This window comes from Stegastes partitus, unplaced genomic scaffold (genome assembly GCF_000690725.1).
Source record: "Stegastes partitus isolate 25-593 unplaced genomic scaffold, Stegastes_partitus-1.0.2 Scaffold1059, whole genome shotgun sequence".
NCBI lineage: Eukaryota > Metazoa > Chordata > Actinopteri > Pomacentridae > Stegastes > Stegastes partitus.
In genome coordinates, this window is record NW_007578790.1 from 99,651 (window position 1) to 121,799 (window position 22,149).

A 22,149-nucleotide genomic window follows, 5' to 3' on the forward strand; every position below is an offset into this window, starting at 1 on the left:
TAACACAGTTTAACCGACATCCAAAGCAAAGCCTCACATGAGCAGCATCATGTTGTTTTCACTGAACAGATATCTGGCTCTAAAAATCCTGACTCGTCAAAATGTCAGTATCTGCAATTTGAATTCTGCAAAGTCAAACTATTAAACGTTAAAGCTGCTCGTCTCTGCGCCTCCAGTCGTAAGTCATATCTTCACAGCTTTTATTTTATAGCCCCAAATTTATAAAAACATACGACGCCCAATAAAAACGGATTTGCACCATATGGGACCTTTAAGGAACGGAGACACTAAACACCTTTTACCACACGCCGAATGCATGAACGCTAACTTGCAATCTCATCAATTAAGCCGCTTCCGTTATGCAACCCGGTCATGGATTATTCATCCCAGTCGTCAACATGCGGTAAACAAACATCACGCCAGCGCAGGAGGCCTCGCGCCCTATCTGCTGACGAGCTCTTCCACAAAATGTGATATGCAAAACTCCGGCGTTAGCAGGAAAACGGGGCTAATCGGCTCCACGCTGGGAAACAGCTTGTTCCTCCTGTTTCAACCCACTTCCAGCGTCTCTAATTGGCTGGAGTCGACTGAGCAAACGAACCCGCCGCGTGTTCACAGGCCGCCGTACGGGCAGAGGCTGTGGTCGCATACAGCCGTGACAGAGGATGACAGCTCAGGAAAAAAAAAGAAAAGAAACAACCCTCTGAACGGTCCTGTTGAATTATTGAAGGAGCTCTGAGAAAGCACCTGACGCTGCACTGATGTATGTTGATGACATGGAGGAAGTGGAGGTGAGTGGGGATTGGTCAGAGCGTGCGGTCGGTGGGAAGCGAAATCTGCTCGAGTCATCATCTCGTCTCGTGACTTGCATCCTTGTCATGCAAACAAACCAAGTCTCACATTTTAGCAAATTAATGCAAGTTTCACAAGTTGTGTCTTAAACTTTTAGCTCAAAATACTACGAAGATGATTCAACGGCCGTTTTAAATGGCTTGTTATGCTCTATAGACCAATGAGCTGCTGCTGGCCACGCCCCCTTCAGGAAGAAAACTCTCTCTGCATCTGAGAGCAAAACTGTTGACTGCATGGACATTAGCAATTTCTATCACTTCTTTCTCTCTGATCAATAAGTTTGTCGTTTTTAACTCATGCTAGACGACATTACGGTCACAAATTGAGTATTTTAGGTTGCGGGTTAACGTGTTGCTGTGACAGGCTGCGTTTCAGTCACCAGCAACAGACAAACATGTAAATAATGTAAAAATGCAGTTTACGAGAAGCTAACAGACGTAAACATCGGCTAAGTTTAGGTTGAGCTGAAGCACAACAGGCTTCAGTAAACCCACTCAGTCCTTGAATACTGGTTTAAATAAAAGTTTCCACCGTCTCTGAGCGTCCCTCAGTGTTTCCATAGAGCTCTCACCTGTGGGCAGACCCTCAAAGCTAATGCTAACATTAGCCAATTAGCCGCACAACACGCAAACTGAAGATTTAGCTGTTGTTGTAGTGACATTGACATGAAAAATAAAAGTAATCCGCTGGGTGTTCAGCGCTTTAGATGCTGGCAGTGCATGAAGACTCTCATGTTCACTCTTGCAGCAGAACATTTGGTGGGTTTTGATCGTGGTTCAGACATTTTAAAGTTAGCAGAAGCAGCTGGTGACAGTAAATAAACCTGACGGACTGCTCATTTTGACTGGATCACCTGGAAGCAGCGAGGGGGCGGAGCTATACAGAGTTTAAGCTGGACGACTATTGGTTAGTCGTGTGTCGGGTAGCACTTGGGTCAAACTCCTTGGAAAAACCACAAAACAAGATTAAGACGGATTTTCACCACATGGGACCTTTAAAGACTTAATTTTTCGGTAAACGAAGCTCAACGTGGGGTGAAAACTCTCTTTTCTCCTTCAGCTTCACCGCCAAACATCCGCGGACGCCTGCACACGGCAGGGTTTAAATAAACAGGACGACCTCATGACATTCGGCCCAGCATCACGCAGCAAGAGAGGCTATTAAAAAACTGCATTTACTGCCTTCATCATCCCAGAAGTAAGTAGTTTTTAATTAGCCGCTGACCTTGTTGGCTTTGTTACAAATCAATAACATCTGACATTTAGAGTCCTAATTAAGATCGCTGTTAGGTTAACACTCGGCGATTAAGCCGTCTTTGCTTTCAGCGGAAAAAAATAAATAAAAAATCCATCCGGGATAACTCGCTAGGTTTAGAAAAGGAGACGTGTGGAGGCGTTTGGATTGTTGTCGCTGTTAAACCTGCTAACAGCAAGTTAACTCGATGCAAGTTGTCTTAAGAGGTGCGTATACAACTCAGGTTTATTGTTTTGATCAGCTGCAAGTGGCGGAACTCCTTATAAGGCAACACGAGTCTCGTCTCGAGGCGAGTCAAGTTCAAGTCCAGCTTAAAGTCAGCTGAGTTAAGCTCCAGTCAAGTTTCAAGTAAACTGAAAAAAGTTGTGACGCAATTAAAGTTTGCGCAGGTTAAGTCTGAATTCTCAACTCAACGGAGACAAGTCAGAGTCCGGCCTCGAGTCAACCAACACAAAGTCAGAGTCAAACCTCAACTAAACCCGAGACAAAGTCAGACTCATGTCTTAAGACAACTGAGACAAGTCAGAGTCCAGCCTCGAGTCAACCAACACAAAGTCAGAGTCAAACCTCAACTAAACCCGAGACTAATAGTTTGTGTTGCGTCGTCACTCCTCATGAGTTCCAACACGTCAAAACCCAACAACGAATGACTTGACATGTTAAATGAGAAACCAAGACTTGTGGTGGGAAAAGCTCGAGTCAAGTCCTCATTTTCATCCATGAAGCCTCCAGTGTTACAGCTCTAAAAACACCGCCGAAGAATTGTACCGAATCGAGTCTCACTGCGTCTTCCTTCCTGAGATTCCGTCATTAGATCGTCTTGTTCCCTCGTGTCGGCCATCAGGGAGCTCATCTTTATAAACGCTGCAGAAACCAGAACCACCAAACTGAATAAAACCTGCCGTCGCATTGACTTGTAAATCACGTCCTGTTGTGTTTCTTCAGGGTCGCCGCTCGTCTGAAGGCAACCGAGGGGACGATTGGTGTTGGTGGTAGGAAGCAGCAGAGATTCGGCCTCGGGGTGGGACGGCTGCCGGACCACGCCGGTTATTACCGCTCCTTAACTTACAGCAGCAGCCTCTTCGCCTCGGCTCGGCTCTGCCAAGCCTCGGGGAGTCATTGGCCCTTAATTGCATTTGCACAGAAGTAATGGGCTTTCGGAGGCAGCGAGCGCCGGTGGGAGGGAGGGCAGAGCCGGATCTTTTTCACCGAGTAACCATGTGGTGGAGGCGAACTGACATACGGGGATACGGAGACAAAAAGTCAATCATGACACCCCCATTACATTACGCTCCAGGAAACGAGATGATGCACGTCTTCAGGATGACTTAACGAGGAAGACGGAGGTTCAGATCTCAGATTCAGCTCAAAGAGTAAAACTGACCTCCTGCTTACACATTTCAGCACAAAGGAGGGAACTAATAAAGATCAGTGTTCATGAACCAGCCTCTGTCCTCTGGATTGAGCTCAAAACTACACTTTTGGTACTTTGTGAATGTGATACAGAAAAATGACAGATTTACTGAGTTTAGTTCAATTACAGATAATAACTAGAAAAGCCGCAGAAAAGGTTTAAATGTTCACTGTAATAATAATAATACTCTAATAATAACTGTAAATATAATGTGTTCTCAGTTTCTACAGTATTTTAATCAGCAACAGATATGATTACTTTACAGATATTTGGCGTCATTTAAAGACAAACTACGTATATTCAAAACCCAAAAACTGTAAATATTCTTTTAACTGTAATTTTTTAAAACAGTTTTTTTCCTGTTTAGTTCAATTACACATAACAACAACAACAACAACAATAACAACAATAATAATAACAGTGAACCTACTTTGTACGCGATGCTGTTGAGGACCTTCATGGCCAAGTCGGACACTTCAGGAAACGGATCTGCGGCCAGGTGCAGCAGAACTCTCCAGATCTGAGTGTAAACGCTGTTGAAGGAAACACCTGGAGGAGAAAAACGAAGGAGGAACAATTCAGTTTCCACTCTCGTCCTCTTGTGTTGCTTCTTCCTTATTTCATCCACATGTTTGTATTCAGATCTTCCCGTAAACTCGACCTCGTCTTCCCATCTTTCCAGAAGCGTCGGCGCTAAATTCTGCACATTTATTCCTTTTTATTTAAACTGTATTTTTAAACAATTACCTTCTAATTTCTCAGGTGCAATATTTTAAATTCACGCGTGATGTTTCAGTATCCTGCAACATTCTGCAAAACTTCATTTACACTAATTTTTCAGGTGCGATACTGAATTATTATGTCTAATATTACCGGGATATAACTGCCAGCATCACTTCCTGTTTCTATTCAAGCCTTGTTGTGTTTTAGGTATCGTACTCATATCTGACTGCTTTTCTACTTTTAGTCTGCATTTCTTACATTTGCAGTTTTGTTTTATTCTGAGCAACATCTGGCACTAAAATGACGCCGATCATCCTGTTGTGTGTTTAGGTCTTATTGGCATCGATGAGGATTAAAACCACACGGACATCGAGCGTAACATAAACACTAGCGTGAGCATTTTCAGGGTGCAAAAAGGACTCAAGAATCCTGTAACGACTCCGTTTCTGACTCAGATTTTGTTTGATTCTAAATGAGAGTTCATTTTCGTGGAGATTCTCCGTCTGCTGCTGTGGGTTTCTGGTGAGCAGCAGCTGTTTGGTCCATCAGACGACCGACTGACTGAAGTCTGAGCCCAGTTATTACCGAGACTCTCCAGAGAGCGCCGGAGGGGATCCACAGATCCAACAGACGCCTGATTCCATGAAGATGGAGGCGACAGCAGGAAGCACTGTGACACAAGAAGGTGTTTATGTACACCTTAAAATAAAAAAAAAACCTATTAAATATGGGGACAGGACACCAAATAAAATAAACTTTAACAGACGTGGACTATTATATAAAAAAAAAAGTAAAAAAGAAAAAAGAAAAAGGTGGAAATATCAGCAAATATCTGTAAAATGACACTTTTAGTTAATTTAAACGCGTTAAATGGTGCAAATTTATCGTCACAAAGGGTAAAACATTAAACTGCTTCTAAAAAAATCAGATTTTCGATGATAACGTCAGTGATTTTTGCTAGAATTAAAGATATATATTATGTGATTTTACTGGATATTATCTGGAATTTAACAAAATCTGTAAAGTCACGGGTTCAAAGATTAGCTAAGATTTTTCTTTTTCTTTTAAGTAATGACAAATATCTGTAGAATAACACATGTTTTGCTGATTTAAATACAGCAAAAACACAGTAGAAGAACTAACAAGATGCACAGATACTTCATTCGTTCGTTTGGGGGAAATTTATTAGAAAATGTGAACAGTTTTTTGTTTGTTTTTTATGTTAGCGTGTAAATAAATATATATTTTATGTGAATTTAGTGGATATTATCTGCAATTTAGCAAAAACTGAGAAAACAGGTGTATAGGTTTATATAAATAAACAGGTGAGGATGTTTTTTCTATTAAGTAACGACAGAAATAAGAACATTTTGCTGATTTAAATGCAGTAAAAATACTTTAATATTATGATCAAATGAAAAAAAACCCAGACTGTTGAAGTGGACAGTATTTTTAGTTTGTTTCAGGGTCAACATTTGAATGAGTGTTTTCTGTTTTCTGCAGGTCAGACGGTGAACAGAGGAAAGAAAAAGAGAAGCCTTTGTTTTCTGAGATGGTTAAAACAAATCAAACAGGAGCTGGTGAAGGAGTTCAGAGGAATCCTGATGACAAAGACGACGGCTGCAGCCTGAGGAGGACGAGGTTAGCGAGGGTTAGCCACCGCGCTAGCCGCTGTAGTAAACAGCCGGCTGACGGATGTGAGAAACGGTTCATGTCTTCTTGCAGCGCACAAATTAAAACTCATCCAACATCCGTCAGCGGCAGCAGCACCGTGTCCTGACTCGACACTCGATCCCAGACTAGTGAGAAGGGAAATGGATGTACAGTAGTAAAGATGTTAACCGCCGGCTAAATGAAGCGCTGCATCACTTTTTTTTTTTTTTTTTTACGGCCTTCCCAAATTCTGGCAGACGACATAAAACACCTTTAACGCTGCAGAGCTGGGTTCTTTTTTCTTGAGCTTTAAATGCTTGAAACATAAAAAATGCATCAGAACGTTTTGAAAGCAGATTTTAAAGGAGACGTGAGCAGTGGAAGCAGCACCAAATCACACCCGACCAGGATTTAAAGCCTCAATGTGACAAAACACAGACGTCAGCGCAGGAACAGGAAACGTCTGCTGCAGTCACCTCAGGTGGCCCCGCCGCTTCAGGCAAACATCTCTGCAAGGCTTTCAATAACTGGCATGAAACTTTGTGCAGACGTTTGTGGTTCGTCATCTTGTTTGCCAGGTGCTCGGATTTACAACCTGCCTGCCAAGCACCCAACGGAGCGAGCAGCTTGTGGCGGGTAGTACCTTATTGTCCGAGGGCTGCCCGCATTGAGGTGGGCGGTGACTACCCAATGGCATTAAAGAACTCCTCCCGCCATCAAGAGCAACCCCTAGCGCCCCCCACAACAGAGACTACCCAATGGCATTAAAGAACTCCTCCCGCCATCAAGAGCAACCCCTAGCGTCCCCGCTCTCCTTGCAGCTGATGGCGTCCAGGGGAAATGCAAAGCAAGTACACCTGGCATCAGGGTGAGGTTGGAACAACAATGGACCGTCTGATGGACTCCAGCTCCTGATTTATCCTCAGGGTTTTGTCCTGAAGTTTCTCCCACGGTTTGGTAGAGTTGCGAGGCAGCGGCGGTTGATTTTGGACTTTTCTCTCCTACAGGAGTCGTCGAGCCTCATCTGCCCGGAGCTGTCTGGTTTAAAGGTGCCAGAATTGGATGGCCCATCCTGGACAGGGTTTTGCCACAAGGTGGACTGCCAACCAAGGCTATTGAGCTCCACCTACCCATTGGTGGTCCACAGAGGATGAATCCTACCGACTCTGGTGGCTCCAGCTTTTCCTCTTTGGTTTGGACACTTTGAAATATTGTTTGAAAAATTGCCAAAATTTAACATTTATCGTATCTAGAAAATGAAAAAGATAAAAAATGGTTTGATTTTCTACTTTCCAAACTTTCTTGAACAACTCATCTGTGATATTTGCTTCTGCTGGGAAAAATCCACCAAATCAAAGCTTAAAATTGTGAAAATTCCTTAAAAATCACTTTAAAACAAAAAATGTGCCACTCCTCAACACGTGACTCAGCTGGAACCAACAGCACAAACATCTGGAGAGTTTTGGACTGAACTAGGTTGAACTGCAGGCAGTGCTTCCGCAGAACAGATAAACATGCTAAAATTTTGTAAAATATCTATATTACATAGACCCACCCATTTTTAAAAAATAAAATATCGGTAACACCTATGAGAACTTGGATAAGCTTTTGACGTGTTGATTGTAGTTTTTAGACAGTTTAGTAAAACAAATAATCAAGAAAATTCAACTTTTTTGGGTCTTTTTTCGGATTTATGAGATTATAGCTGAGTCATGCTGCACAGAAGACATTTCTCTCCTTCTAGTCCTGGTTGTTCTGTTTCTATTAAGGAGCAGGACTTTATATCAGAATGAAAAATGAGCCACAGTGAGTGAAAACGTCTCCCAGGAGCTGCTTGTTCATGCTTTCAAAAAACACTGGCTGCAGTTCAGCCGAAAACAATTTTAGCCACGTGACTGTTGGTCACAACTGAGTCATCGATGGTTCTTTGGTTGCAGCAAGCAGCTCAGAATTTTTTGATTTTTACAGAATGTGGTTAAAGCAGATGCCTTATTTTTGGTGAATTTGTAAATGAGCCTAATAAGCATAATAAGTTTCCAGACAGACGAGTACTTCAGGGACCATTTGAAAGCTGAAAGTCTGTTTTCACAGTTTCTGACTCTGGTGCAAATCTGGTAACGTTTCAAAGACAGCGTGCCGTTCAAAGCTGCCGGTGTTTTTGAGTTAAACAAAAGGTAAAATCAATCAGAAACAAACTCTGACCTCGCCGTTGGTTTTCTGACTTTCTCTCTGTGCTGCACCACGACCTCACAGAGACGTTAGCGTGGCCTTTACACCGCGGCAGCCTCGCAGCAAATGATAGTAGTAGTGAGTCGATAAATCGCTGCTCTGCCCTCCCACATGGTCGGCAGCGCTGCTGCTCTCCTGCAGGCCAGAGTCCAGCAGCTCCAGCATTTATGGTTTCAATTTGCTCCGACACACCAGCCCTCTCTACGTCTCTTTGTTTGTCTGCAGATGTGATGAAGCTGCTGCGCGCCACAAAAAAACCAAAAGACAGAAACGAGTTAATGCATTTTTTTTGTGTTTTCCAGGCGAGATGAAAAACAAAAGCCCACGGGTCTCATGAAAGCCACTTCAGAGCGAACGAATAAGAAGCAAAACAAATAAGTCAGAATGACAAGTGGAGCCTCGGATGAGTTAGATAACTGAATCTAAGCGACAAAAGGAAAAACGTAAAAGCCGACGGAAAATCAGACCCGCCGCTAATCTGCTCTGGCCGTTTGTCGACGCCCCCCAGCAGCCTCCGTTCGTACGGGCGCTCGGCTTAGCGGGCCGACGGCCAGCATGTCGCTTAGCGTGTCGCTTAGCGTGTTTACGACCTCACGCCGGCATTAGAGGCCCACGAGCAGCTTAACGAGGTTTAACGTCAGACGGCAGATTTGTCGGACAGAAAAGGGGCAGCGAGACTTTCCAAACTTTGTTTTTTTGAAAAACAAAAATCCCACAAGAGCAGCTGAACGACGGCTCGGTTCGATTAGCTCCAGATTAACCGATAAATCCCCGACTAGACGACGAGCCTGATGTGTTTTCTGATGTGAGCGAGACAGAAACATGTAAATCAAACACAAAGTGTGAAGATGATGCAGCGAACTTCAACTGGGTGTCGACTCAGACAGCAGGATGAATCACTTCAACCCGTCTTTTATTTGCTCCTTTTACATTTTTACTCACTGCGGCTCATTTTTCACTGCAACATAAAGTCCTGCAGCTCTCAGAACAACCACGACTAGAAGGAGAGAGACCTCAGAGATGTGTTTAGTGCAGAATGACGCAGATATAAAGCTTTAAATGGTAGAAAGAGAAAAACGTTTTTTTTTTTCTTCTGGTTATTTGTAGTATATTACAATAATTGAAAAAGAAAACCCCAAATCAACAAGTGCAACTATTTTCCAAGTGTCCACAGGCTGTTACCAACACTGGTGACTCTACATATTATAGATATTTCTCATTTGTTTCCGTACTTGCTGTAGTTCAACCGAAAACAACCGAATTTTTGCTGCGTGACCGTTAGCTACCGTCCAGTCAGTCACAGCTTTTCTGTTGCTGCAAGGACACCAGAATTTTTCTTATTTGACAGAATCTACTCAGAGCAAACAGTTTATTTTTCTGGTTTGGTAAATGGGGTAAGTTTGGCGATTTATTTGTTCTTTTAAAGACGACGTGCTTTTCAAACTTCGCGGCAGGTTTCGGGGTTTAAGAAGGTTCGTAGTTGAGAGCAGAGAAGCCAAACATGTTGTGTTATAAAACAAGGGGGGAAAAATTAAAGAAAGTGGAACTTATAAATTACATTTTTAATTATTTTCCAAACCTGCCTCCTCGCTGCTCTGTGTAAACTCAAAAAGTCCCTGAATTTTTGCCATGTGACCGCTGGTCCCAGCTGAGTCACTGACGGCTTCACGGTTGCAGCAACGTCTGCAGAATTTTTTGGTTTTTGCAGAATCTGATCAGAGTAGACGGTTAATTTTTGCTGATTTTTTAAAGATGAGACACGTAGAGTAAAGTGGCTTTGATGCAATATTCTGATTTAAAGCTTAAATGACCAAAGAGGACGAAGCAGCTGGAGGTTACAGGTTGTTCTTAAGATGAAATTTGCTGATTTTGTAAAGACAACACGCCTTTTTAATGGCATTAATGAGAAAAACACCAGGTTGAAATTAATCGTATTTAAGAGTTGGAATCAAGAACAAATAAATCGAACCGTTTTCTCAAAAAGAAGCTGATCCACGTTGCACAGATTTAAGGACAAAACAACTAATAAAATAAAAAACCTGAACCGACTTTAAAGCCACTGTTGTTTAGAGCTCCATTTATTTTTCCATTTCATTTTACTTGGGATGTGACGGAGTGGCTGGGAATTAAAACTTAAAATTTAACAACAAAAGGAAGACGTAAAGCAAACGAGCAGCAGCTGTGGGATCATGTTCATAGATTTCCTGCCGATCGGAGAAGCACTTTAAATCCTGCGTGCACGTCTGCAGACGTACGCTCGTTCTATTCTGAGATCTTTTCTTTCTGTTCCCGCTCTCGTCTGAAGGGTTTCATTCAGTCTAGTGGCGGCCGGAGCCTCTCTCCTCCTCTGGTGCCGTCACAGTCGCTGTTTTCAGTAAATTTCATTCCATGTTTTTCTGCGGTGAAGCCTCCTGGAAGCCTGCCGTCATCGTCCAAACCAAATATCATCAAGAAATGAGGAATAAGAGAACCAAAAAAACCCAAATCTTGCTGCTGTGGTTTGACTTACTGCTGCATTCAGACACTGGGACTAAAATCACTAAAATTCTACCATTAATGAGACCCTGAAACTGTAAAAACTAAAAAAATCCAACAGTTTCAAGTTTTCCGTTGGTCCTTAAACTACCCACCTGTGACGCGCTGCTCTATCGGGAAAATTCACCAAACCTGAGCTTAACATCGCGATATCTAAACAAAATCTGTTTATTCCTTGTTTTGTTTTAAAATTCACCAAAAATGAACGGTTTGCTGGAACCACATTCTGACAAAAACCAAGAATTCTGCACAACTTGGTGAAACCGTGAAGCCATCAGCGACTCGGCTGCGACCAACAATCACACAACAAAAATTCTTTAAATTTTCATCATTTTCCACCCAATGAACATGTTCAATAAATCTCTAGCGAGTTGGAAGTTGAGCCACTTTCAGACGTTTTGAAGTACACGTCCTGGAGTCTCCACGTGTTCAGGAGATGTTCAGGAGCTTCTGGTGAACGGAGAGAACGCAGCAAATCCTGGAAATCAAGACTCAAGTTTTTGCTGAAGACCTCCCAAATTCAGGATTTGTTCAAAAATTTCAAAACAATGGGAAAAATATATCATTAATCAATCATTTATTGTGAGAATAACATCTGAGTGACGTCACTGATGCTTAGAAAGCTTCCATATGTCAGTAGAAATGGGAGTTATGGCCAATCAGAGTGGACACAGGTAACAGCCAGATCTTGAATCATGGGCAGGCTGATGGACTTTAGGACGGTAAGAGATGGAAGCATCATCTACTGGTGTCCTTCCATGATGTCGTTAAAAAAAACAACTTTCATTTTCATGACTTCCTGCTCCTGATCAGCTCCAGACGCCAACCTTCACCACCACTTCCCATTTAACAAGAACAGTCAGGAGCAGAATGATTCCAACATGAAGACAACATGGAGGGATGTTGAAACTTGGAAGACAAACGTCTGAACATCTCGTGAACACGTGGAGACTCCAGAACGTATACTTCAAGAGATGTGGACGTCTGAAAGTGGCATCTGGCTCAACTTAAAAGAGATTTGTATTGGGTAACAGGTAATGAAAATGTCGGAATTTCAGTTAAAAAATGGGCAGATGTCAGTGTTGGATGTCGAACATCATTCCTAGAGAGTTTCAAGAGATTCTGAGTGGACATGGAATGACACCTTGTGATCCCCCAGGAGCAGCTGGAAAGTGTTGCTGGAGGTAAAAACATCTGGAATGACCTACTGCCTCCACAAGTTGACTCCGAACACCTCGTTAGAAACCTTTCCTATTTATAATGAAGGCTTTGACTCACTGAGGTAATCCTGGACTTGACCAATCACCTCTGGAGTCACTGCTTGACTCAAACTCAACGTGAAATTAATTGTCTCTTAATGAATGTATCACAGGTGGAGCTCCAGTGCTGCTGGCTGGTTGTTACCTATGAGGGAGTTGAGGGACGAGTACGAGGAAACCCGTCGCATCTTGTCGATGGTCTCGAAGGACAGGATGTACTCGTCGTTGTCGGGGCTCCCCAAGGTGCTGCTGGCGCTGCTGCTGGTGCTCAAGTTGCCCGGAGAGAAGGCCGCCGGTCCACCTGGATGAAGGAACGCAAGAAATCACGTTACGGATGAAATAAATAAAGCAGCTGTAAATGTGCAGCTGCAGACAGAACATAAAGGTTTATTATCATCGCTGTTATCGGACAAAGACGAACAGAGCGAGCAGCCGGCGGCGAACCTGCTCGTAACTTCATCTCAGCTGTCGGGTCCAGTCGCCGCCCGCCGTTCGTCTCCCTATCAGCACACATTACTCTGACTCATTCAGACCCGAACGCCGTGCATCCTCCGAACGAGGCCGGAGCGCGGAGATGGTGATTGGTGGAGGATGGAAACGCGCTGTGCTCCGAGCTCATCGATGATAAACACCCGCGGCGTATCGAGAACGAGCGCCGGGAATGTGAATTAGAAGCGGTGTCAGCGGGAGGTTAGGAGCTCCAGCGAGTGCCGGTGATTTAGCTCCACTCGGGGCTGTGTGCATCAGTCAGCGTGGCAGCCCAGGCTCGAGCTGTCGGCATCGGCGAGCGGCGGCACAAACAGCAGCTCGACGGGTCGTGAGCTTGAAAAGCCGCGACTCCGGCTTAAACTATCACACGAATATCTCACCGAGCATTACGATTACCTAAACACTTCTGCTGCCACAGACTGACACTCGAGGAGGTTTTCTGAAGTAAAAAACATATTTCTTGCAGCTACTCTTGTGTTTGTGAAGCAGAAACAAGCCTTTAGCATCTACCTGAACTCATTTCTGCTGCACACTTGCCTGAGCTCCAGACACTAGAGGCGTCTACAGGTGCACGTGAGGCGTTCAGTGAACACTGGGAAACCGTAGCGTCCACCTAGAGTCTGCACGTGTGGCGTTTAGGGAAAAACTGCAGCTTTAGGTAACAAGTACAACAAATAAATAAAACGATAATCAAATTTAGCACCACTAACAATATGATTAAAGGCGCGCTAAATGTGTTGAGATTAACAGCAGACATAAAAACTGACAAAAAACGGAAACACACCCAAAGGCATCGTGCAAAATCTCAGTTGCACCTAAATGGAACAGTTTGGTAGACCACTGCGATGACGGTATAAAGCTGGAAATCCTGTTATTGTCAGAAAGATTTCTGCATCAGTTTTCTGTCGTTTATGTGTCCAAAATCAACAGGAGGGATTTTACTGAGTCAAAGTGAAAATGCGTATTTTTGCAGAGGATTCAAAGTAAAAAATGAAACCAAAGGGAGCTTCGGTTCATTTCAAAATACGGGACCATCCCAAACAGGAGGGCGACATGGATTTCCTGCCGTACCTTCTTCGTTGAGGTTGAGGTTCTGCAGGCTTTTGTTCAGGTTCCTTGCGGTCGTAGCGGCTCGGATGTTGGTGTAGGAGTTGACGGATCGGAGCCGAGGGATGGCCGGGCTGTCCCTCACCGGAGTCAAGTTACCGGGTTCTGGATGGATCAGAGGAGGACAATTAAGAACTTCAAAAATCTGTTCTAGTCAGATTAGATCCAGAGGTACTGACCTTCACTTCATCTCCAAACTTTGAAACATAAGTTTATTTGCATTTCATTGTGAAAAAAAACTGTAAAACTATCTGGTAATTGAGCCACTTTGGAACAATAAAGCCATATGCAGACGACACTCTCTTGTTCATCTGTAACACAACATCTTAAATTCCTCTTATTTTGGAACGATAAGCCCACATTAATGCAACACATTAATGAATCCTTTACGCTTAAAGCCTCGACGCAGTCTAGATTTCGTGATCCACGTTGTCCAACACATACCTGCAGTGTTGGCCGGCGACGGCACCGAGTAGTTCTTCTCCTCTTCTATGAACTGGAGGGCGACTGTGCAGAAGTTGCTCTCGTACTGAACCACCAGGTGACTCAGAGCCACCACGAGCTCCTGACAAACGATGTGAAGCACAATTAGAATTTGTTTTTGTTTTTGCTCCTGTCACATTTGTACTTGTTGATCAACCTGCTGAATGTTCTTCACATGAACAATAAAATCAATTTACAAAAGATGAAAAAAAAGGCTGCAGCTGCAAAGACAAAGCAGCTTTTTTTTTTTTTAACCTTCACTGAAAGTCAGGTTTGTCACTGTAACTTCAATTTAAAATATATATATATATGTGTGTAAAGTCCAGCATGTATATGGAAATCTTTTGTGCATTATGACACAATTAAAATGCCAATTTAATGAACGAATGAATAAGGCAAAAAAAGTTGCAGACTTTTTAAAAAAAATTAAAAATTACTAACACTGAATAAATAAATAAATGAAAAATGTTACCAACACTGCAAAAGAATAAAAATTAAAATAAAAAAATAAAAATAAAAGATGTTACCAACACTGGGGGGAAAAATAATTACAAATAAATAAATTAATAAATAAATAAATAAATAAAATAGTTAAAAAAATTTTTTTTTTTACCAACCCTGCAAAAAATAAAATAAAATAAAAAATGGTGGCAAATTTTTGGAAACTGAGGCTAAAGTTTGAGCACTGAGATGGATTTTAGATCCAAACATGACCATCATGTGAAGCTTAAGCTGAAGTTAAACTCGACATCATCTGACACATAACGAGCTCATGAACCCGTATTAATCTAATGTTGTGTGTGGTGTGCTGCGGCCACCTTTCGGACCACCGGGCTGCCGTCGTTGATGAGCTGAGCCAGCATCATGGCCACGTTGTGATCGATGGTGGTCGAGTGGTCCGTCCTCTCCGCCGAGTTCCCCACGAACGTCCCCAGAGCGAAGACGGCGGCGCACCGCACCTGCAGACGCACAGAAAAGACGCTTTACAACGTTTCTGATCGACGAACAACACAGCGGGCCTGAAACCAGAACATGTGACGCTGGGCTGTCCTGTGATGGAGGTTTTAGAGGTAATTATGGTTCCTGCTTTAAACGCACAGATTAGCAGAGCTGCTTCTCCTCGCTTCATCACACGCTTAATTAAAAGACACGTTCACCATCGTGGGAACGCTTTCTAAACACACCAACACGAGGATTTAACCGTCTGTTCGTCTGCCGGCGTCTTGGATGCAGCTTCAGTGGAGTTAAAGCAGACAGATGTCACTTTGATTCGGTTCTGCTGCTCCGGTTTAAACGCTTTCACCGCCAACGTGTCGCAATTTACTTCCTAAAAGCCCGGGAAGCGACGGATGTTCATGAAAGCTGTCAGCAAATCCAAACAAGAGAGTCGACGCTCTGGAAGACGTCCGACTCAGAACACCTGCACCGTCTGACGGAGTCCAACAGAACAGAACGGGCCTCCGGTTCCTCCTGGTTCTACCATCAGCACCGAGACGGGTCGACTCAAACCTGGAAGAGTTTTTAGCCTTTTTTAATATCTGAGAATCTAAACAACAGCCAAAATTACATCATTTATACTAAAAACTGTGTCTTTCATGGTCTGTAACTGGTTCAGACTTGAGCTGAAACGTGATTCTTTCACAGGACTCTGGATTTATTTACATGTTCAACCTAAAACTTGATTGACTTGATGAGGCGGTGCCGACACTCAGGAGGATTCATGTCGCCGTAAAACGAGCACCAGGTGGCGCTGTGTCTCGTTAACGTCCTCAGACGACTTTAAGACTCCACTCATTTACCTGGAAATGCCTTTTCTCTCCGCCGTCGGTCTGAAGCGGCCTCAGATGACTCCGACATGCAAATGAAGCTCAAAAGCACAACCTGGAGTCTGAGGAGCTCCAAGCGAGTCCGACGGCCAGATGTTCCTGCAGACCTCCGGTCCGACCCGACACCTGCAGCAGCTGCTCGTCCAGGTGAAGGAGGACGCTGCAGCTGGAAACAGATGCTCGGAGCGTCGGAGCGTCTGGGCGAGTTCAGGGCGAACTCCGGATCCCCGTCCCTCCGGCCCTCGCACGGCCCGGGCAGGAGGCGGGCCGGAGCCGGAACAGGAGCCGGAACAGGAGCCAGAACAGGAGCCAGAACAGGAGCCGGCCCGACGTTTACGTTCAAGGTCCGACCGCGAATCACATATTTATAAGATTCCTGCACGCCTACGTCGAATGCAAGACATGATTACTGCGTTTAGGGAAGTCTGTGCTTCATGAAGATGCAAATCTACCAGGACTCAGGTTTGTTATGTTTGTTTTTAGAAATCGGTAAAATTCACGGTAATCGTCTGAAGAGCTGCAGATTTTCTCAAACTAATCGTGCGTGACTTTTGGTTTCTTCTGGGAAATTAACCTCGACATTATCCTGTTTTAATAAAATCACTGCTTTCTGCACGAGCTGCTTCAAAGTCTTGGAAAAACATCAGCTTGAATCTGCAGGGGTTCTGTCCACCTGACCCGATTACTTGGTCCGTAGTAGACGTACCAGCAGCTACTACAGCCTCTAAACCCCAGAACCCAGCAGCAGGTTTAAAAGGAACGTTATCGCTAAGAAAATATGAAAAAAACACATAAATGACACCATTTACCAGAGCCACAAACTGTACAGACACAGAAAATTCTCAGGTTTCCAACTGTCCTCGAACTACTCACCTTCTGTGACCCAAAGACCTCCGATACCGGGGCTTAGAAAGACGAAAAGTAAAAAAAAAACAAACAAAAAAAAACGAACAACCCCCCCCAAAAAACACTTGGCGCAAACCATATTTAATTTGTTTTTTTTTTTATTTGTATTTTTTTATTCTCTTCACATTTTTTAAATTAATTAATCTTTTTTTAAAAAAATTAAATGTATTTTTATGTTTTCATATTTTTTTCATTTTTATTTCCATTTTTATTTTTTTATGACGATCCTGCTGTGCACATAACTCCTTTGCTTTTAAAGCGACATAAAAAAAAACATGAAAAATTATTTTTTAAAAATACAATAAAATACAAATAAATAAACTAAAATAAATAAATAATTCTTATTTTTAATATTTGATTTATTTTGTTTTATTTCCACTTTTATTTTATTATTCTTTTATTGGCTTATTATTGTAATTTGCCACTCTCACTGCTTCATATGAACTGTGACATTTCATTAAAACAAAAAAAACTTTCATCAACACGTCATTTAAAAAGTCACTGAAAATTTTACCGATGAAAAAAATAGATAAATAAATAAAAACTCTTTGCTCCTTGGCATGATCTTGGAGCCACGACGGACTCAACATAACAAAAAAATCCGTAACTTCTCGGCTGAACCTCCGTCAGCGTTCACACAGAGACAAGGAACAGATTAAATATAAAACATCGACTTCTCTCTTTGTAGCGTCTCCGACACTCGTGGACCATTTTAAATAAACGATGAAAGAAACTCAGCTCTACTATTTTCTGCTTTTGATGATTTCTTTTGGATTCATCCGTCGACACCTGTTACCTCGACGGTCGCTCACCTCGGGGATGGGGTCCGACAGCAGCGTGTACAGCTTCTCGTGGGCGCTGTCCCGGACGCCGCACCAGCGGGCCGGGTCGAAGTTCTGCCAGATGCGTCCCAGGCAGATGGCCACCCACTGGCGGAGCAGCGGGTGGGGGTCGGACAGCTGCTCCAGGCAGTTGGCGATGAGGTTCCCCTGCAGACAGGCCTCCTGTGGGGCAGAGCGGCGGTCAGAGGGGGAGGAGCTTAAACGTTTCACACACAGGTGAGCTTAAAGCCAGGATGACAGGTGTTTGACTGGAGCCGCAAGCTGAGAACGAAGCAGATCCTTCACCAGCTCTCAGCAGCAGGAATAAGAATAAACATAAAACACTGAATTCTGGACTCGTCACGTCCACAAGTTCTTTCAGCTAAAACCATTTACCAGAAAAAACAGATTTCTAACTTTACAACACTTCTGTGACGTGTCCTTCCTTTTTTTAAAAAAAAATTAAAATCATCTAATCTCATTAAAAAATTACTCAAAAAACAAACCACATGCTCCAGTATTTCACTTTTTAAGCCTAAAATCAAGACATTTCCTCAGACTCACTTTATTCTACACGTGCAATTCAAAAATTCGCCAAAAATAAACCATTTACGATTAACGGATTCGGTAAAAAACTAAAAATTCTGCTCTCCTTTGTGCAGCCGTTAAGCTCTTAGTGACTGAGCTGAGACGAGCGGCCACGAGGCAAAAATCTGCGACTTCTCGGCTGAACTGCAGGCTGTGTTTCCTCAGAGTATAGAAGCTTATTAAACAGTGAATAGTTAAATATCTGTCCTATGTGGAGCCACTGTTCTCTGTTTTCCAGTGTTGGAACACTTGTGGATGCTTTCAGGCTTTTATTCAACTTTTGCAAAACAAATAATCAAAGAAATTGAACATTTTTTGTGTGATTTCGTCGTTGACACTTCGTCAAACTGCACAGAAGTCGTTTCTGAGTTTGTCTTCATGGTTTTTGGATTTTATATTAAACAGAAAAACGAGCCCACGGCGAGTTAAAACCAGTTAAAACGAGTTAAACCAGTTCTACGGTACCTGCAGACGTAGTGAGGTCTAAAGAAACACGGGTTCATCGTTTACATGTTTAACTCTGATCGACTGGTTTAAGTCTGACGACATCTGTGTCGTATGTCAGTGAACGCATCGTCTGTCTCTGAACGAGGCTTCAGACGAGCTGCAGCTCATTAGTCCATAAATGAGCTCCGACCGTGACCTCAGACACAAAGACAACTGAAGCTAATTGGTCCACGAAGGTGTGAGATGCTGATCTTCTACCAAACTTCTGTCTTTGACGCGAGTTCTCGTCTCGTTTTTTGTTTTTTGAAAAAGCAGGAAAATGTGTAAAAACACAGAAATATTTTTTTTTTTTGTTTTTTTGAAAAAGCAGGAAAATGTGTAAAAACACAGAAATAAAGAGTCTGTGCGGCCGGTTCAACGGCTGCTGGTATGAAATGTGATCTAATGCAGCAGAAGAACGATGTTTTGTGCTGCTGAGAAGTTAAATCAGACTCTAATGTTCCACCTGTAAGCAGGCAGTCGAGCAAAGCGCCGCTGGAAAATATAAAGTCAACAACAAACAGGCTGAAGGCAGAATTCATTCAGCTCATACAGGCGGGAATCAGGACTCCAGACTTCAGAAAACCTGTTTTTTATTCACTGTTTGATTCAACGCTGCAGGTTTTTCAGCGTCTCGCCTTTTAATCGTCAGAATTTCAACTTTCCAAACAGTCCTTGAACGTCTCATCTGCCGTTCTGGTGGAACCTGAGCTTAAAATTCATCATAAAAACCCATTAAAAAAAAAAAATCATTTTAACATATTACATTCAAAATTAAACCAACCATCTGCTCCGTTCAGATTCTGTAAAAAACAAAAAATTCTGTGTTTTTCGGTGAAACCAGGAAGTTCTGAGTGACCCAGCTGTGACTAATGAACACTTTAGAACAATTATGTGAACATTCGGCTGAACTGCAGGCCATGTACGAACTAAAAAAACAAAAGTATAACATAAACTCTCTAACCAGATAAAATAAAATAAAATAAAATAGGAAAAATTCTTCAGGCAGCTGCACAAACAGCCGATAAGACACGAGCACGAAAACAAATTAAAAATGTAAACAGTTAAATATCTACAGTCGAGATGAACGATGTATCTGTGACCACGTCGGTATCGGTCTGATGAACAAATGTAGCCGATGACTGTCTAACGTCAGCGCCTTCGTCTCTACGTCTGATGTCGCTGCTATGTCACCGATGATTTTACTTAAATGGTCCTTTAATGTTAAATATGTTTAAACATGTTTTACTTCTGTTATGTAATAAAGGCGACTGTGTGGTCTCATTTCTGTTGAATACTTTTTTTTTTACAGTTCTTACTGATGCTCGTATTTTGGTGTGAACAAAAAATATTGAATATCGACATCGGTGATATCGGTTATGGGCGATATCAGTAATCTTCATATCAGTATCGGCCAGACGTTTTGATATGGTGCATCACTGATCTACAGTCTATGTTGTTTTCTTCCCAGTATCGGTGACACTTGTTGGGATTGTTGATTCCACGTTGTTCAAATTTTGTTCAATAAATAAATAAATAAATTCAACTTTCTTTTACTCTGTTTTGCAGGATTTACGTCATTCTAATCGAGTCGTTCTGCACAGAAGACATTTCTGAGTTCTGGACCTGATATTGCAGAGAAACATGAGAATACTTGATCCTGTGTTTTCACTGTAACTCGCCCGTAGACGACTTCCTGTGGTTCATGATGGACTCATCCAGACAACAGGAAGTGAACGTGGAGGCTGTAAAATCAGAAGACGAGCAGGTTTCTGACTTTAAAACGTGAAGTCTGACTGTAAATAAAAGCGGTGACTCATGGCGTCCTCCGAGGCTCCCCGACAACATAAAAACCCTTCAACTGCTCGTACCGACACGACGGTCGCGTCTCCTCCAGATCGATGCGGCGCGCCCCCCTAAACCCTCCCCCACGTCGCTCATCGGTTCCCGGCTGAGTCCCGGGCAGCTGGAACATTAAGACGCGTTGAGCGGCAGCGATACTGCAGTAATGAGCGCCGCTGCTGCTGCTGCTGCTGCTGCTGCTGAGAGTAAGAGGGGATAAATAATGGAGAGCCTCTGTAACGCTGAACATCATCTATTATTTACTCAGACCTGAGAGAGGTGGGAGCGCTGAGAAGAATGGCCGCCGTTCGGCTCGACGGCTCCTCTGATTTGTCGCATTTATATACGGTGATGTTTGGAGGGAGAGAAGTGCCATAAGGAGAAAAATCACAGGAGTCAAACAAACGCTAGACGGAGAAATAACGGCAGAGAGCCGACGGCGAGGAGAAGTTAGAAACGACATCAGCAGCCTCAGACGGAGAAAGTTTACGATTTATCACAAAACAGAACGAATCAGTAGAGTTTCAACTTTCCGACAGTCCTCGAACTGTTCATCCGCCGTTCAATCAGAAAACCGAACTTGAGCTTAAACTCAGGATCAGAAATAAATCACGTGTTTGACTTAAAAAACTGCCAAAAACCAACCGTTTGTTCTGCTCAGATTCTGTAAAAAACTACAAATTTTGCGCTTCTCGACGCAGCGAGGAAACTACCGGAGACTCGGCTGAGAGCGACGGTCACGTCGCAAAAACTCAGAGACTTTCTGGGCTGAACTGCAGGCAGTGTTCATACGGATAGGAGACGAGGAAACAAACGAGACCGATTCAGAGAATAAAAAACACTTCATACGTTAAATAAACGCAGCAGCAACATTCACAGCTACATGGAAAAATAACGGCAGACAGTCGAGGAGAAGGAGCCGACGTCGGAGTGTTTCTCGGGGTAGAAGTTTGCGAAGTGACGAGCTGCATCATCCGACCGTCGCAGCCTCGGACGTCTGCCGAGCGTCGGACACAAAAGCTTTGTGGGATTGAGCGCCGGAGGCCGAGGTGACACTCTGGGTGATGGAGTGTCGGCGCCGAGGTGTCCAGGACCCAACCGGAGATTGCAGAGGTGACTGTCGGTGACAAAACTGTCACATAAGCAATAATGTTCCCCGAGACGAGCAACGGACGACGGAGCGATGCCTCAAAGTGACGGCTGGAAGCGGACCAACCTGCAGACGTGTCGGCGGCTGAACTCCTCGAGGCTCCGACCGACCAGCTCCAAACTTCTTCAAATGGTTTCTGTGAATTTCTGTGAGAATCTAAAAACTCATCTTGTCCTGAACGCTGAGGATCTTTATTTCTGTTTGTGCGACTCCATCTCAGGTCATTTTTAGAAGAACTTCTGCTTCACTGGAAATCTTTTAATTTTTAAGATTTTTGTGGACATTTCAGCTTCATATCACTTCGTTTCATCTCAAACCATCAGACGTCTTCTGCTCTCTGATCTGCTTTTATCTCAACTGTTAATAATCAAAATGGTTTTCTGTGAAGTTTCAGCCTGATACATTGAATACTTTATGAGTTAAAATATTTTCAGCACCTTTTTTTTCCTTTTTGTAAAGTTCAGCCTGTTTGAATATTGGACAACATCTCAGGATCCGTTAAAGATGAAAACCTGAAACTTTCAGACAAATT

The 22,149-nt window shown here is 43.1% G+C and overlaps 1 protein-coding gene across 1 annotated transcript in view; it reads right to left on the reverse strand.

Moving 5' to 3' along the window:
• The window catches only part of rptor (regulatory associated protein of MTOR, complex 1), a 202,978-nt gene that overhangs the window by 36,572 nt on the left and 144,257 nt on the right, over positions 1-22,149 (reverse strand). The window contains exons 15-18 of the mRNA XM_008295570.1: positions 13,960-14,080; positions 13,480-13,620; positions 12,065-12,220; positions 3,951-4,069 (exon numbers count right to left, since the gene is read on the reverse strand). Coding sequence (XP_008293792.1) covers positions 3,951-4,069; positions 12,065-12,220; positions 13,480-13,620; positions 13,960-14,080 — 537 coding nt within the window. The remainder of the gene's footprint in view (positions 1-3,950; positions 4,070-12,064; positions 12,221-13,479; positions 13,621-13,959; positions 14,081-22,149) is intronic.